Below are 14,239 nucleotides of genomic sequence, written 5' to 3' on the forward strand. Positions count from 1 at the left end.
AGTTTGTGAAGGGTCTATATCAGATACAAATAAAACTCTAATCAACTCACTGCAGACACAGAAGTGTATTTATCTCATCACCATAATGGTAATAAACAAAGCAGAAATATTTGTTTAGGAAAAAGGCAGATTATGATGTTGAATTTGCTGAGAGTTTTAAGTAATTAACGAATAGTTAATCAGCACATGACATAAAACTGAGTGGCAGCTAAAAATGTTTTAGAAGCTACTATGCTGATCATAGGGGGAATGTTACTTGTCAAAATCAATCTTTTTTTTTTTTTTCCTGACATATTTATTTTATTTTATTTTATTTTATTTTTTTTAATTTTATTTATTTTTAATTAGAGAATCACCGTGAGGGTACAGTTACAGATTTATACACTTTTGTGCTTATACTTCCCTCATACAAAGTTCGGGAACCCATCCCTTCACCAGTGCCCATTCTCCACCACCCGTAAACCCAGCGTCCCTCCCACCCTCCCCAATCCCATCTCCCCCCCACCCCACCCTGCCACTGTGGCAAGGCATTCCCTTCTGTTCTCTCTCTCTAATTAGCTGTTGTGGTTTGCAATAAAGGTGTTCAGTGGCCGCTGTGCTCAGTCTCTAGCCCTCATTCAGCCCGCAACTCCCTTCCCCCACATGGCCTTCGACTACAATGTAGTTGGTGATCGCTTCTCTGAGTTGACCTTTCCCCGGAACGTGAGGCCAGCCTCGAAGCCATGGAGTCAACCTCCTGGTACTTATTTCTACAGTTCTTGGGTGATAGTCTCCCACTCTGTTATTCTATATACCATAGATGAGTGCAATCTTTCTATGTCTGTCTCTCTCTTTCTGACTCATTTCACTCAGCATGAAACTTTTCATGCCCATCCACTTAACTACAAAATTCTTGACCTCCTTTTTTCTAACAGCTGCATAGTATTCCATCAAAATCAATCTTTTGTATAATGAAACATTCCTATTTTAGCAGCTGATCTTTGAAAGGATTTTCATAGTGAAGGAAGCCAAGTCAGTGACAGGTTTCAAGGCTTTTTATTATTTTGGGCTTGGGACCACACCTTACAGTTTTTAGAGGACCATGCAGTGCTAGGAGTGAACCCAGGGCTCTCACATGCAAAACATGTGTTCCCGTGTCGTCGTTGTCGCGCCCCCCCCCCCCCCCCCCGTTAAAAAGTTTTTAAGGACAGAATGATAGCTTTTCTTGGGAGCAGTGTTGCAGGCTACAAATGAAAACCTTTTTTGGTCTGGCATACTGTCATATCATAAACACACTCTGCCTACCTTAGCAATAAGATGTCCAGCTTAGCAAAATCACGTGACTTTGAAAGGTTGCATACAAATTATAACTAGTGAGAGCTCTGTACATGCTGAGGCATTATGTAAGTGCTAAGTGTTGAGTCTTAATAATAACAAGATGTGCAATGTAGGATTTGGTTAGATAAGTGGACTTTCATAAAATTTGCTATATAGAAATTACTAAACTTATTATATAGCTTTCAATAAGAAGATAGAAAGGAATCTAAGACTATTTAAAATAGTAAGTTAAAAAAGTATAAATTGATCAAAGCCTGTATGTTTAGTACTTAAAATTTTTTGAGGTACATAAAAGTTGAGCAAATGGGAAAGGTAAAACAATTTTTGGTAACATTCGGTGTCGTTAAAAAAAAACATTCACTACTTACTAACTTTGTAAAATGTTATCTCAATAATCATACCATTTTAAAAAATCTGAAGCTAGATTGTAGATTTTAAATTTCAAGTGGAAGAAGTTTTGTATTAACTAGTTTGAAAATGAAAAGAAGAAAACACAGCAGGGTAAGTGGCCCTACCAGGTTTGAAAATGTATAGTGAGAGGCCAGAGAGATAGTACAGCAGGTAAGGCATATGTCTTGCACACCTTCAACTCAGGTTTGATCCCCAGCACCACACATGAGTCCTGGTTTGCCACCAAGAGTGATCACTGAGCACAGAGTTGGGAACTAAGACCTGAGCACCTCTGGGCTTCACCCCAAAACTAACACAACAACAAAAAGCCCCAAGCTCAAAACCTAAGGGAAAAAAGAAAAAAGATATACTATGAATTCTCAGTAATTAAAAAAATGTGGTAGTGGGCATATATCTAGACAAATCAGATCATAAAACAGGATCAAAACTAAATCTGAATACATGTAAAAATTTAGCTCATGATTAAGGCATCTTATATCACCAGGGCAAAGATTAATGCATGGTATTGGGCATTAGCCATTTGGAAAAAATAAAAATTTAGGTTTATATTTCAAGTGCATCAAACATTTTAATGTAATAAGAAAACTGTAGCATTCCAAAAGGAAAATGTGCTTACATATCTGTGGAGAGGAGAAAACCTTAGTTATGACTTAAAATCCAGAAGCCGTGAATTGAAAACCAGTATTTGACAGCCAACATTTTATAAACCACACATTTATGTGATTAACACAACAAAAAAAGAAAAGAGAAGATAAAAATTGATACACTACAAAAAATACTTAATTTATAGACTGTAAAAAACTAAGGCACGCCGAGGGGCGTGAGCACTCGCGGGCTCTCCGGGCGGCTCTGTCTCACTGCCCGTGTTCGGTGCCCCGGAACCTCAGTGTGTGCTGTCGGTCAAGGGCAGGCGACAGAAGGAAGAAGGCCAAACTGGTTGCTCGATCAGTTTATTTCATTCTCTCTCTCTGCTTCTCTCCCGGCTCTCAGTCTCTCTCAGGATCTGTGGATCTGGCCCTCCAACCCAGTCTTACAGCCTAGTTAAATCTCCACAGCATTGTGGGGGGGGGGTTTGGGGTGTACACATAGGTGTGGTCACCATCAATAGGGTAAGGTTCCTTTCCTTTAGGGGATGCTTCTCCTAGGACTTAATTCTCTTTCAGCAGGAGGATCCAACCAAGGGCGGAGTCTCATGAATGTGTTTCTCTTCTCCTCAGCCAGCGAACATATAAGAATTCATAATGTTAATCATTTTGTATGGACACAATAAGAGATGCATTAAAGCTTATGGAATTGCTCTCCTGGGGCCATCTCAATGTCATACTACAGTGCTCAGGCCACATCAGTCTTTCCTATCCCTAGCAGGGTCCTACTCTCATCATTACTTATGGATCATGACAGTATTTGTCTATGATCAAGCTCTTAACTTGTAGTTAAGAATTAGGCACTTTGGCCAGGCCCATCTTGATGCCAGGGTAGCACATACCTCACCGCTTGACCTGGATCCTTCCCGTCCCTCGTCGGGACCCTGCTTTTGGGGTGCTAGGAACTGAGGGCAACTGAGGCTTAAGTGGAGAAAGCAGATGCCCAGGAGGGAATAATATTCGAGGCCAATTAATTCCCAAGTTATAAAAACATAATATTGTCTTGTGTCTATACAAAACAGACATAGCTTTAAAGTAAATTATTCAAAAGGCACAAGAAGAGGAGAAAGGCAATATTAACTTATATAATATAAATTCAGTATCCTAGGAAGGTCTGACTTTACAAATTAGCAGAGTCAGATTAAGGGAAAGCCGAGGATTGATTGTTTTGGGGAAGAGAGCATAGAGAAGTGATTATAGCTAAACAAAGGGATGGGAGAGAGTCAGGAACACCTTGATGGGTGAGACTGGGGTAAGCCTAAACTCCGGGGAAAATCGGGACAAGCTACTTGTGGCAAGGGAGGGAGAGGACAAAGTAATGTCATCCTACAATAGACCAAGTAGTAATCTTTTGTGTAAAATAATCCTTGAAATAGAGACAGCAGAACCACTCAGAAAATTGGGTGAAGGATAAGAGCAGAGTTGATATATAAATGACCCTTACCATTTAATACTAGTCTTTTTTTTTTTTTCCTTTTTGGGTCACACCCGGCAATGCACAGGGGTTACTCCTGGCTCATGCACTCAGGAGTTACTCCTGGTGGTGGTGCTTGGGGGGACCATATGGGATGCTGGGAATCGAACCCGGGTCGGCCGCGTGCAAGGCAACTGTCCTACCCGCTGTGCTATCGCTCTATTCCCTAATACGATTCTTACACATAAAACTACTGAGTTTTTTTGAGTTTTTTCCTTTTGTTTGGGAGTAACCTAAACAATGAATAATAGCATTTTGCTATTCAAGTGAATTAGTGAAATGGTACAGTCTCTCTGGTGGGTAACCTGGCAACATTTTTAAAAATGAAAGTGTATCTAAACATTTTTATCCTTCAGTTTTACCAGTGATTTTTTTAAATTAATGTTTGAAATCAGCTTTGTTAAATTTAATAAGTTAAATCAGCTATACTATTACATTCTGGTATACCATATGGCTGAATTAGTTTAGATAGCATGATGATTGTGATTTTTCACAAAAAAATAAAAAAACAGTATGATTTTTGTGATTTTGTGATTTTGATGTACAAAGTTACTTGCACCTTCATCACCACCAATGTCCCCAAGACCTGCTACTGTTCTTATGTTTCCTTTAGTCTGACTCCTTTTCCCACTCTCACCCACTGCTGCAATCAAAGATCAAGGGTTTTTCCTCATTCAATACTGTTAATTCCTTTGTTTCTCTGTATACCATGGGTGAATTAGACCACTCAATATTTGTTCTTCTCCCTCTGACCTATTTCACTTAACATGATACTTTCCAGTTCCATCCAAGTAGTAGTAAATTTCAGTTTCATCCTTTATTACAGCAGCCTAATATTCTGTGATATTTATATACTTCAGCTTGTTTATTCATCCATCTGTGGTAGGACATTCACATTGTTTCTGTATTCTGGCTATTGTACTAAGCACTGCAGTATATATAGATGTGCATATCTTTTGTAATTAATGTTTTGGTGTACGTGGGATAGATGCCAAGAACTGGAGTTAATCAAAGAGAAGTTGATTCTTAATTTACTGAGAAATACTGTTTCCATAGAGGCTTAAATAGAAAACATTTGTGTGTGTGTGTGTGTGTGTGTGTTTTAATTGAATCTCTGGGAGATACACCAGTTACAGTTATTTATGATTGGGCTTCAGTTATACAATGTTCCAACACCCTTCCCTTCACCAGTGTGCATTGCTCACCACCAATCCCTAGTTCGCCTCTCGCCACTCCACCCCATCTGCCTGCTTCAAATAGGCACTTTTATTCTCTTGTTCTCTCTTTCTTTCCCTATCTCTCCCTCCCCTTCTCCTCCCTTTCTATTTTTCTCCCTCTCCCTCTTCCCTTTTGGGCATTATGGTTTGCAATACAGGTACTGAAAGACTATCATGTATGTCCCTTTACCTACTTTCAGCATTCATTTCTTGTCCAGAGTGATAATTTCCAACTATTACTGTCATAGTAGTCCCTTCTCTATTCTGACTGCCCTCCCTACTTTCCCTCAACTTGTGTCAAGTTTCCAACCATAGACCAGTCAGTCCTCTTGACCCTTGTTTCTACTGTCCTTGGGGATTAGAAAATGGACAACATTCTTAACAGTGAAAGAGGATTCCTTTTAACCACATCTCTACCAACACTGGTTATTCCAGTTTTTACAAATGTCATGCCTACTGGTGTGAGATGATACTTCTTATCATTAAATTTACATCATCATTAACTTGCATTTCTCTGATAACAAGTGATAGTGAGCAATTTTCATATGTCCTAACCATGTGTCCATTTCATCTTCTCTGTGTCTCTTCATTTTCTCTTCTGATTTTTACATGGGGTTCATGTTATTTTGTTGTTGAGTTTTATGAGTTCTTTGGGTATTAGCCCTTATCTGTGATGCGCAAACATATCACATATCAGTAGCATATATTTTTATCTTAGTTCAAGTATTTTCTTTTTTTTTGGGCCAAACACTAGTTTAATATAGCCCTATTTGTTTGTTGTCTTTGCCAGTGGAGTTTGAATGTTAGATTTAACTCTAAGGTTTATATCCTAGAAAATTGTGCCAACATTCACCTCAGAGTGTGTGTGTGTGTGTGTGTGTGTGTATGTGTGTGTATGTGCGTGCGCTCGCGTGTGTCAGTGTCTGTTGGTGTGTGTTTTGGATGAGAAAAAAAGGGAGTCTGCTTTTCATCTAACCAGGCAGAGAAATACAAGGGCCTGCGGATGTGGTGGTGTTGCTCAGGACCTTTAAAACTTGGGATTCCTCAGGTCCACTGGTAATGCTATGGGTTGGGGCTTCCAAGGCTGCACCTGATGATGCCCTGGGGGTCATGTGGTGTCAGGGGTTGAACTGAGCCAGCTGCATGTAAGGCCTGTGCCTAACCCCTGTACTATGTCTCTAGTCCCTTCAATGTAATCTTATGAGTTCTGGTCTAATTTTAAAGTCCTTAATCCACTCATCACTTTGAGTTGACGTTCATGCATTTATGCATTGTATGAATTTTTGGATCCAGTTTCATTCATTTGCATATGGCTATGCAGTAGTCTCATAACCATTTGTTAAAGAGGGTTTCCTTGCTCCACTTCATGTACCTAGTGCCAGGACGCAAAGACAAGAAGCAGAATGCAGAGTAGTGCCCAAGGTGACATAGTTTAGGATGTTTAATTTCTGTTACCACAAAAACCAAGAATGCTATGACTTCAGAATGGGAGAAATAAAAGACACTGGAGAACTGAAGAAACCAGAAAAGGGTTTTGTGTGCACACATTTAATATACCTCATATATATAAATATACATGTTTACATATTTATTATATATCATTATATCACTGTCACTGTCATCCCGTTGCTCATCGATTTGCTTGAGTGGGCACCAGTAACGTCTCCATTGTGAGACTTGTTACTGTTTTTGGCATATCAAATATGCCACGGGTAGCTTTCCAGGCTCTGCCATGCGGGTGGGATACTCTCTGTGGCTTGCCGGGCTCTCTGAGAGGGACAGGGAAAATGAAACTGGGTTGGCCGCATGCAAGGCACCCCGCTGTGCTATGGCTCCAGTCCATAGTTAAACAGAAATCAACGAACAAGAAATCAAGCAAATCAGGGAACAACAGGAGATAGTGCTACAGTGCTACATCATAGAACTTGGTATACAGAGAATTCAAATGCTTTTGTTGACTGGTAAAAAGGTGGTTTACAGGGGCCGAGAAAAGCACAGCAGGTAGGGTGTTTGCTTTGCACGTGGCTGACCCGGGTTCGATTCTCAGCATCCCATATGGTTCCCTGAGGACTGCCAGGAGTAATTCCTGAGTGCAGAGCCAGGAGTAACTCCTGTGTGTCACTGGGTGTGACCCAAAAAGAAAAAAAAAAGGTGGTTTACAGTAGTAGCTATGCAAAGCAACTGAATTTTTCCTCTGTTACAGACTTACTAGCTTTTGAAGAAATTACTTTATTTCCTTGTACTTCACATTTCTCATCAATTGCATAATATATCTACCATACTGTATTACAAGGACTACATGTAAAGGTATAACATTTTGTTAGAGATCAGTAAATCTAAAAGACGTTACTGGTGCCTGCTTGAGCAAATTGATGAGCAATGGGATGGCAGTGACAATGTCATATATATACATACACATGCATTGTAAAATGTAAGTTTCATTTGCCTTTGTGTTTTCATTCAAACATATCTCTCAAAGATTATTGTACATTAAAATGATTATTGGGAGCTGTAGAGATAGCTCAGTGGGCTGGAGCCTATGCTTTGCATGCAGGAGAGCCTGGCTGAATTCCTGGCTCTGTGTGGTCCTTCTAGCACCAAGTTAGGAGCACTGCTTTTGAAGCTCTGAAATTTTAATGGTATAGAGATTTTGATACCAAATAATTTAAAATGGCTTTAGTATATTATTAAACCACTAAGTGAATACTGTGTAATCTGTGTTATAGGAAAATTCCCATCATTTAGTCATGTTAGAAGGAAGAAGACATACAAACTCCAAATTATAGCCATGAGATAAAAGTAAAATATAGGGCTGGCTGGAATGATAAAACAGAAGTTAGGATCTTTACCTTTCATGTGGCCAACCCTGGTTTGATCTCCAGCATCACATGGTCTCACAAGCATAGCTGGGAGCAACCTCCAACTACACAGCTGAGAGTAGTCCTTAAGCACTTGCTGGTGTGGGGCTCAGGTCCTGCCACTCCAAAGCGAGAAGAACACCAGAGAAAATACAATAAAATGTGAATAGTCATGTTTAGAATTTATTAATATAAATTCTAATTTTGGTTCTTCCAAAGGTTTTTATTTATACTATTGCATATGGTTAAAAAAATTGTAAACATATGAATGGAAGCTGGGAATATGTGCATACCTGATCTTGTGTTTTATCTTTTCCATGGTCTACCCTGAGCACTGCTATGTGTGACCCCTACAACAATTAAAAATATAGATGTAAATGGAAATAATATCTCTATTTCAGAAACTTTGTAGTGATGCTCAAGTTAAGGTCTTTGGAAAATGCTGCCAGCTGAAACCTGGAGGTGACAGTTCTTCTTCTCTGGATAGTTCTGTGACTTCAGCTTCTGATGTAAAAGACCAATGTCCCAAGTACCAGGTAAGATCACTGACATCATTTATTTATTTATTTCTTCACTCACAAGCATTTTTGATCACCTATTATGTGTATGCACCTTTCTAGGAAAGGGACATATCACAGGAACTAGTCCTTACTCTCTCTGATATGTTTATATTGTGACTGGAGAGACAAATAATTAAACAAGCAATTTTATGGACATGACAAATCTTCTTCTGTGTCCAATTCAGAGTTTTTTTTTTGCTTCTAGAATAATTTATTTTTTATGCTTTAAGTTATTAATATATAAAGATAAATATAAAGTAATGCATTTTAGGCATAACGTGAAATCAAAGATTAGTTGGAAATACATGTAGTTAAATCGACATTTTTTATTTTTCAAAAGTAATGTAGCTTCTCTTTTAGAATACAGAATTAGTAATTACATCAGAACTTCTGTACAAACTTGTATTTTACGTGAGATCAGTGGTTGGTTATATAATTGGCAGATGATGTGAATTTATCTCATCCAACCTACCATCAATGACTCATAAATATTTTATATTTAACAGAACCAAAATAGAAACCCAGGCTTTTTGATTATTTGTAATTAGGTAATTGTTTTGACAGAAGTTAACCCTTATGCCATAACAATGTGACTGTTTATGCTAAAGATGTATAAAGTTATTAAAAGCCAAGTATTAGCAAGTGTTATATATTTCTACCATCTTCCTCTTTTCTACCCAATTAATACATGATATCGTGAGAAGTTCCTCAAGGAGTGGAACATCATCCTACTTAATGCCAATTTGGATAATTTGGAAAGTTTCTAATTTGATCAGTTGTGCAAGCTTAATTTCCTAATATTATACAGTGAAAAATCTCTAGTATATAGATTCAAGTTGCAGAAACACTAAAATGAATAGTTGTCTCATTTTACATCAAAATCTCTAGAGTTTTTCTTCGACAGTATAAATTTTCGGGTTATATTTACAGATATTCCAGTGGTCCTTTTTGCTTTTTGGGTCACACTTGGCGATGCTCCGGGTCACTCCTGGCTCTGCACTCAGGAATTACCCCTGGCGGTGCTCGGGGGACCATATGGGATGCTGGGATTTGAACTCGGGTCACCCACATGCAAGGCAAATGCCCTACCCACTGTGCTATCACTCCAGCCCCCATTCCACTGGTCCTTTTAATGTGGTTCTGGAAATCATTTTTTTTTCCTTTTAGCAGGTAAGTATTGAATTACTGTAGCATACCATTCACTAGATAAAATGTAGATAAAACATGTATTTGATTTTCAGACATTTCAAATAATTAACTTTCAGTGAATAACATTTGTGAAGAATTTATCTTTTTATAAAAAGGTTTTTAAAATGTTTGAAAGAAGGATTGGAGCGATAGTACAGTGGGAAGGGCCTTTGCCTTGTCCGTTGCTGACCTGGATTAAATCCCCAGCGCCCTATGTGGTTCTTTGTACCCACCAGAAGTAATTTCTGAGTGCATACCCGGGAGTAACCCTTCAGCACCACTGGGTGTGGCTACCAAACCAAAGGAAAATAAGTGGGTGTTTGTTTTTTTTTTTAATTTTTAATGTAGGAGTACTGTTATTTATTCAACCACTGATTAAGCTGATTGACATGGGCGTGAACTCCATGTTTTTTTTCTAAAAATTTTTAATTGAATATCCATGAGATAGACCATTACAAAGCTGTTCATAATTGGGTTGCAGTCATACAATGATCCCATCCCTTCACCAGTGTACATTTCCCAACACCAGTGTCCCCTGTTGCCCTCCCACCATCCCCCAACGCCCCACCCCCACCCCCAATCTCCCTCTATGGGAAGAACTCTCCTTCTTGCTCTCTCTCTTTTTTTCCTTTTGTGCATTATGGTTTGCAGTACAATTACTAAGAGGTCATGGTGTTTGTTTAGGGCATTCAGTATTTTTATCAGGATGGTAAGGCTGGAGTAGCTTTTTAACTGCCTGACAGCTTTGGGGTGTGGATGTGACTGCTGAGGCTTCCAAAAAGAACAAGGAAGTGTGTGTGTGTGTGTGTGTGTGTGTGTGTGTGTGTGTGGCGGGGGTGAGGGGCCGGGAGGTAGCCCATCCCAACTCTGAGAAAGCCTGGAGGTTTTGTGACCTGGAGGTCACAAAACCCGCATACCCAAATTTTCAGCAGATTGTATCTTGGTGAACTCCATCCCTAGATGGTGGAGCCAGACCTGGGGGATATGGCAAAGATTTTGGATTATATAAGCAAGTGGCTGCCAGGGTCTTTGCTTGGCCAGGCATCGGACAAACCTGCCCCCCTCTGATTTTTCCCAGTCTGTTCAGCCATGCACAGGTCCAAGATTAACTGCAGTTTTGATTTCTTTCAAGATTTATTTATGGATCTCTGAAGCAAGGCCAGTAGTAGAGCTTACCTAGTAGTGCTTTAGTTGGCTCATGAGGGTGATTTTCAGTGCTTCCAGGAATATTGCGAAGTGAGGGGAGGTAGCCTGTCCCAACTCTGAGAATACCTGGAGATTTTAATCACAAAACTTGCATATCTGAATTTTCAGCAGATTATATCTTGTTGAGATCCATCCTGAGACGGTGGAGTCAAGCCATTGGTATGGCAGTGATTTTTGGATTGTGGAAGCAAGCGACTGCTGGGGGTTCCGCTTGGGCAGGTTCCAGGCTGACCCACCCCCTCCGATTTTACCCGGGCTATTCAGCCATGTGCGGGTCCAAGATTAATTGTGGTTTTTGATTTCTTTCGAGATTTATTTGTGGGTCTCTGAAATAAGGCTGATAAATGAGCTTGTATAGCTGAGCAGGAGGTGGTTTGTGGGTGCAGGTCCTACATACCTAACTTTTGGCCGTTTAATTTCTTGGTAAACTTGGTCCCAAGTATTTGGGGACCGGCTAAAGGCACGACAACAATTTTGGGGTATAAAGAAGCCTGAAGCACCATCAGGCTACTGATGCACTCACTCCACAGGTACAGGTTGACTTGCTAGACCATACCCCCCAGAAAAAAGTTTTAAAGATAATTGAACCTTTTTTGCAGGGGGTATGGGTGGGAGCAGATCCAGCTTTGCTCAGGGCTATTCCTGGCTCTAAGCTTAGGACTCACTCCTGTTGGTGCCCAGGGGACAACCAGTGATTCTCAGGATTGAACCAGATCAGCCATATGTGACGTAAGCGCCTTATACATTATACTATCTCTCTAACTGCCAACACACTTTCTCAATTATAATTTTAATTACAGATTTTCATATTAGTGTATGGAAAACATGCAAGTATCATTTATGATAGCTAATTTTAGCAAAGAAAACCTTTAGTAACAAATTTAAGAACTTGTCAAATTTGAACATAATTGTATTAAATAGTTTTCTACGGATTTTTTTCTATTTATAGCAGCAAAATTTATAATTCCCTGGATATTTGGACTCATGTAGGTTGTTTAATAGAAGAAATAATTTCTCAACATAGAAAAATGGAGGGCTGAGAAAGATAGTATAGGAATTTAAGTGCTTGCCTTGCATCCTGATGGTCCCAGTTGAAATTCCAGGTACCACATATGGTTCCATGAGTATTGCAAGAACTTATTCCTAAGGTCAGAGCCAGTAATCACCCCGAGCACTGCCAGATGTAGTCCACCCCCAGCCCCCAGACACCATCTTCCCAGCCCCCAAATAATGGAGTTATAGCTCAACTGACTTTCTAAAAGAAGGTTCTCATTATTAGAAGGAATTTAGGTTGACATTGATTTTTTTAAAAATCAGTTGATCAATAAAATAATGATTTTGCTATGATACTGTTGTTTCTAAAATGTTCTTAGCACCCTAACCTCTGCTTGAAATAAGAATGTATCTTAACCCAGTTTATCTTAATTTATCTTAACCCAGTTAAAAATTAATAAGTTGCTTTAATTTTCATTAAGTTTTTATTTTATAAGGTAGTTCACAATATGTGATTACATTTAATATTTAAACACCAATCCCATTACCATTGCACCCTCTCACCACCATATTTCGAATGTTTCCATCCCAAGCCCCAATCCCTCTCTCAAAGCACAACTGAAATAATAAATTTTGTATCATTTGTTATGAAAAACCGCTGAAAATGCTACAAAAAAGTATCCATAGAAGGAAACATAGAAGATTGTTCTATTTTGGCAGGGACCATTAAGACATTCTTTAGGATATATGCATACACACGTACACATACATATTTCCCTCTATGGTTGGTTGCCTACTATTTGAACCCAACAAATGTGGTGTGGTACTCTTGGAGAATGGGTAGAGAGTGTCTTTGTGATGTGTCATGTGGCCGAAAATGCAGCCACATGGTCCAGGAATATGTTCACTTATGTGTGAGGCTCAGCCTAAGCATGTGGGGAGTGGCCTTGAGCGTGGCGCTGGTTGGGATGTGGATATTTTCAGCTGCTGGGGCTGGGTCCCTTGGGGTGGGGAGGGCTCTCACCCGCCCCCTGGGGGGTGCCCCTAGTGAAACAGCCTGGCATGGAGTCTGGTGGCATGGCTGTGGTGGGTGTCATGTTGCTCCCTTCCAGGAGAAAAAGCCGTGTGATCTGGGTGGTGGCCGATAACAAGACTATCTGGAGCTGGCAGGAGATGGCTTATGGGCGTGACCCCTGGGTCACCAGAGATGGGGGAAATGGGCAAAGATTCTCTCTCTGCTCCTGTCCCGTTGAACCCAGAATCCCGAGTCACAAAGTTCTGAGTACCTGGATTTTGTCGAACTGTGCGTGAGGCTCAGTCCGAGCATGTGGGGAGCAGTCCTGAGCATGGTGGTGGTTGGGTTGTGGAGGTTTTTGGCTGCCGGGGCTGGGTCCCTTGGGGTGTGGAGGGCTCTCACCTTCCCCACTGTGGAGTACCCCAAGTGAAATGGATTGGTGCAGGGTCTGATGGCATGACTATGGCGGGAGTCATGTTGCTCCCTTCTGAGAGAAAAAGTCTGAGTTGCTTTTTTTAACTATAATGCTTTTTTTTGTAACCTGGGTATATCAGAAAAATTATTTCCTGCCTTTAAAATGAGATTTGTCATTGTATGACTAAAACCCAATCATGAACAGCTTTGTAACTGTATCTCACGGTGATTCATTTAAAAATAAATGAATAAAAGTAAATAATAAAATGAACTTTGTGTCTGGGTAGGTAGCTGACAGGATTACACTGCATAATTTGGATGTATGAGCTCCTCTCACCCAAAATGTGTGTAATTCTAGTGCTTAGCACTGTGGGCCTGAGTGACACCACATTTTTTGGTTTTGAGCACTGCTGCACTAAGTTCAGCACTATCTCTGTAGTTAAGCAGTCCCCCTTGCCCCTCACAACCATTAGCTGTAAGTCTTTATTAGAGAAAAATTAGGGCAGCAAGGCAATGTCTAAGTAGAATCCCACATGGATCAGTACACAGTTGGCCAAGAATCAACAGAAGTGGTCCCTGGACCCTTTGAGAGCAACCTTCCCCTGCCCCATCCACATACACAGACCATACAAAACTCAAACAACATTAAAATTGTTTTGATATGATGGGATAATTTTGGTGTCAGGCAAATGAAGTTTAAGAAGAGAACTCCCAGAATGACCACCAACCGGGAGCTCTTTGGCACTATTGCGGCAATGTGGGAAGATGCCATCATTGACAACATTGATGAGGAATATGATCGACCTGTTCAGCACCTCCATGATTCCTTGAAAAATGCCACAAACAGACACCTGTCTTCGGAAACTCTTGAGCTCATTTGCCAATGTGGTTTGGGACGAGCCTCAGGCAACCACAAGCTAATGTCCAAGCTTGCAAAGCTGT

General features: G+C 40.1%; 1 protein-coding gene across 2 annotated transcripts in view; it reads left to right on the forward strand.

The window, feature by feature from the left end:
* The window catches only part of FNIP1 (folliculin interacting protein 1), a 112,488-nt gene that overhangs the window by 42,153 nt on the left and 56,096 nt on the right, over window positions 1-14,239 (forward strand). For both annotated transcript variants that reach the window (XM_004609840.2, XM_004609841.2), the window contains exon 3: window positions 8,323-8,457. In XM_004609840.2, coding sequence (XP_004609897.1) covers window positions 8,323-8,457 — 135 coding nt within the window. The remainder of the gene's footprint in view (window positions 1-8,322; window positions 8,458-14,239) is intronic.

This window comes from Sorex araneus, chromosome 6, assembly GCF_027595985.1.
Source record: "Sorex araneus isolate mSorAra2 chromosome 6, mSorAra2.pri, whole genome shotgun sequence".
Lineage (NCBI taxonomy): Eukaryota > Metazoa > Chordata > Mammalia > Eulipotyphla > Soricidae > Sorex > Sorex araneus.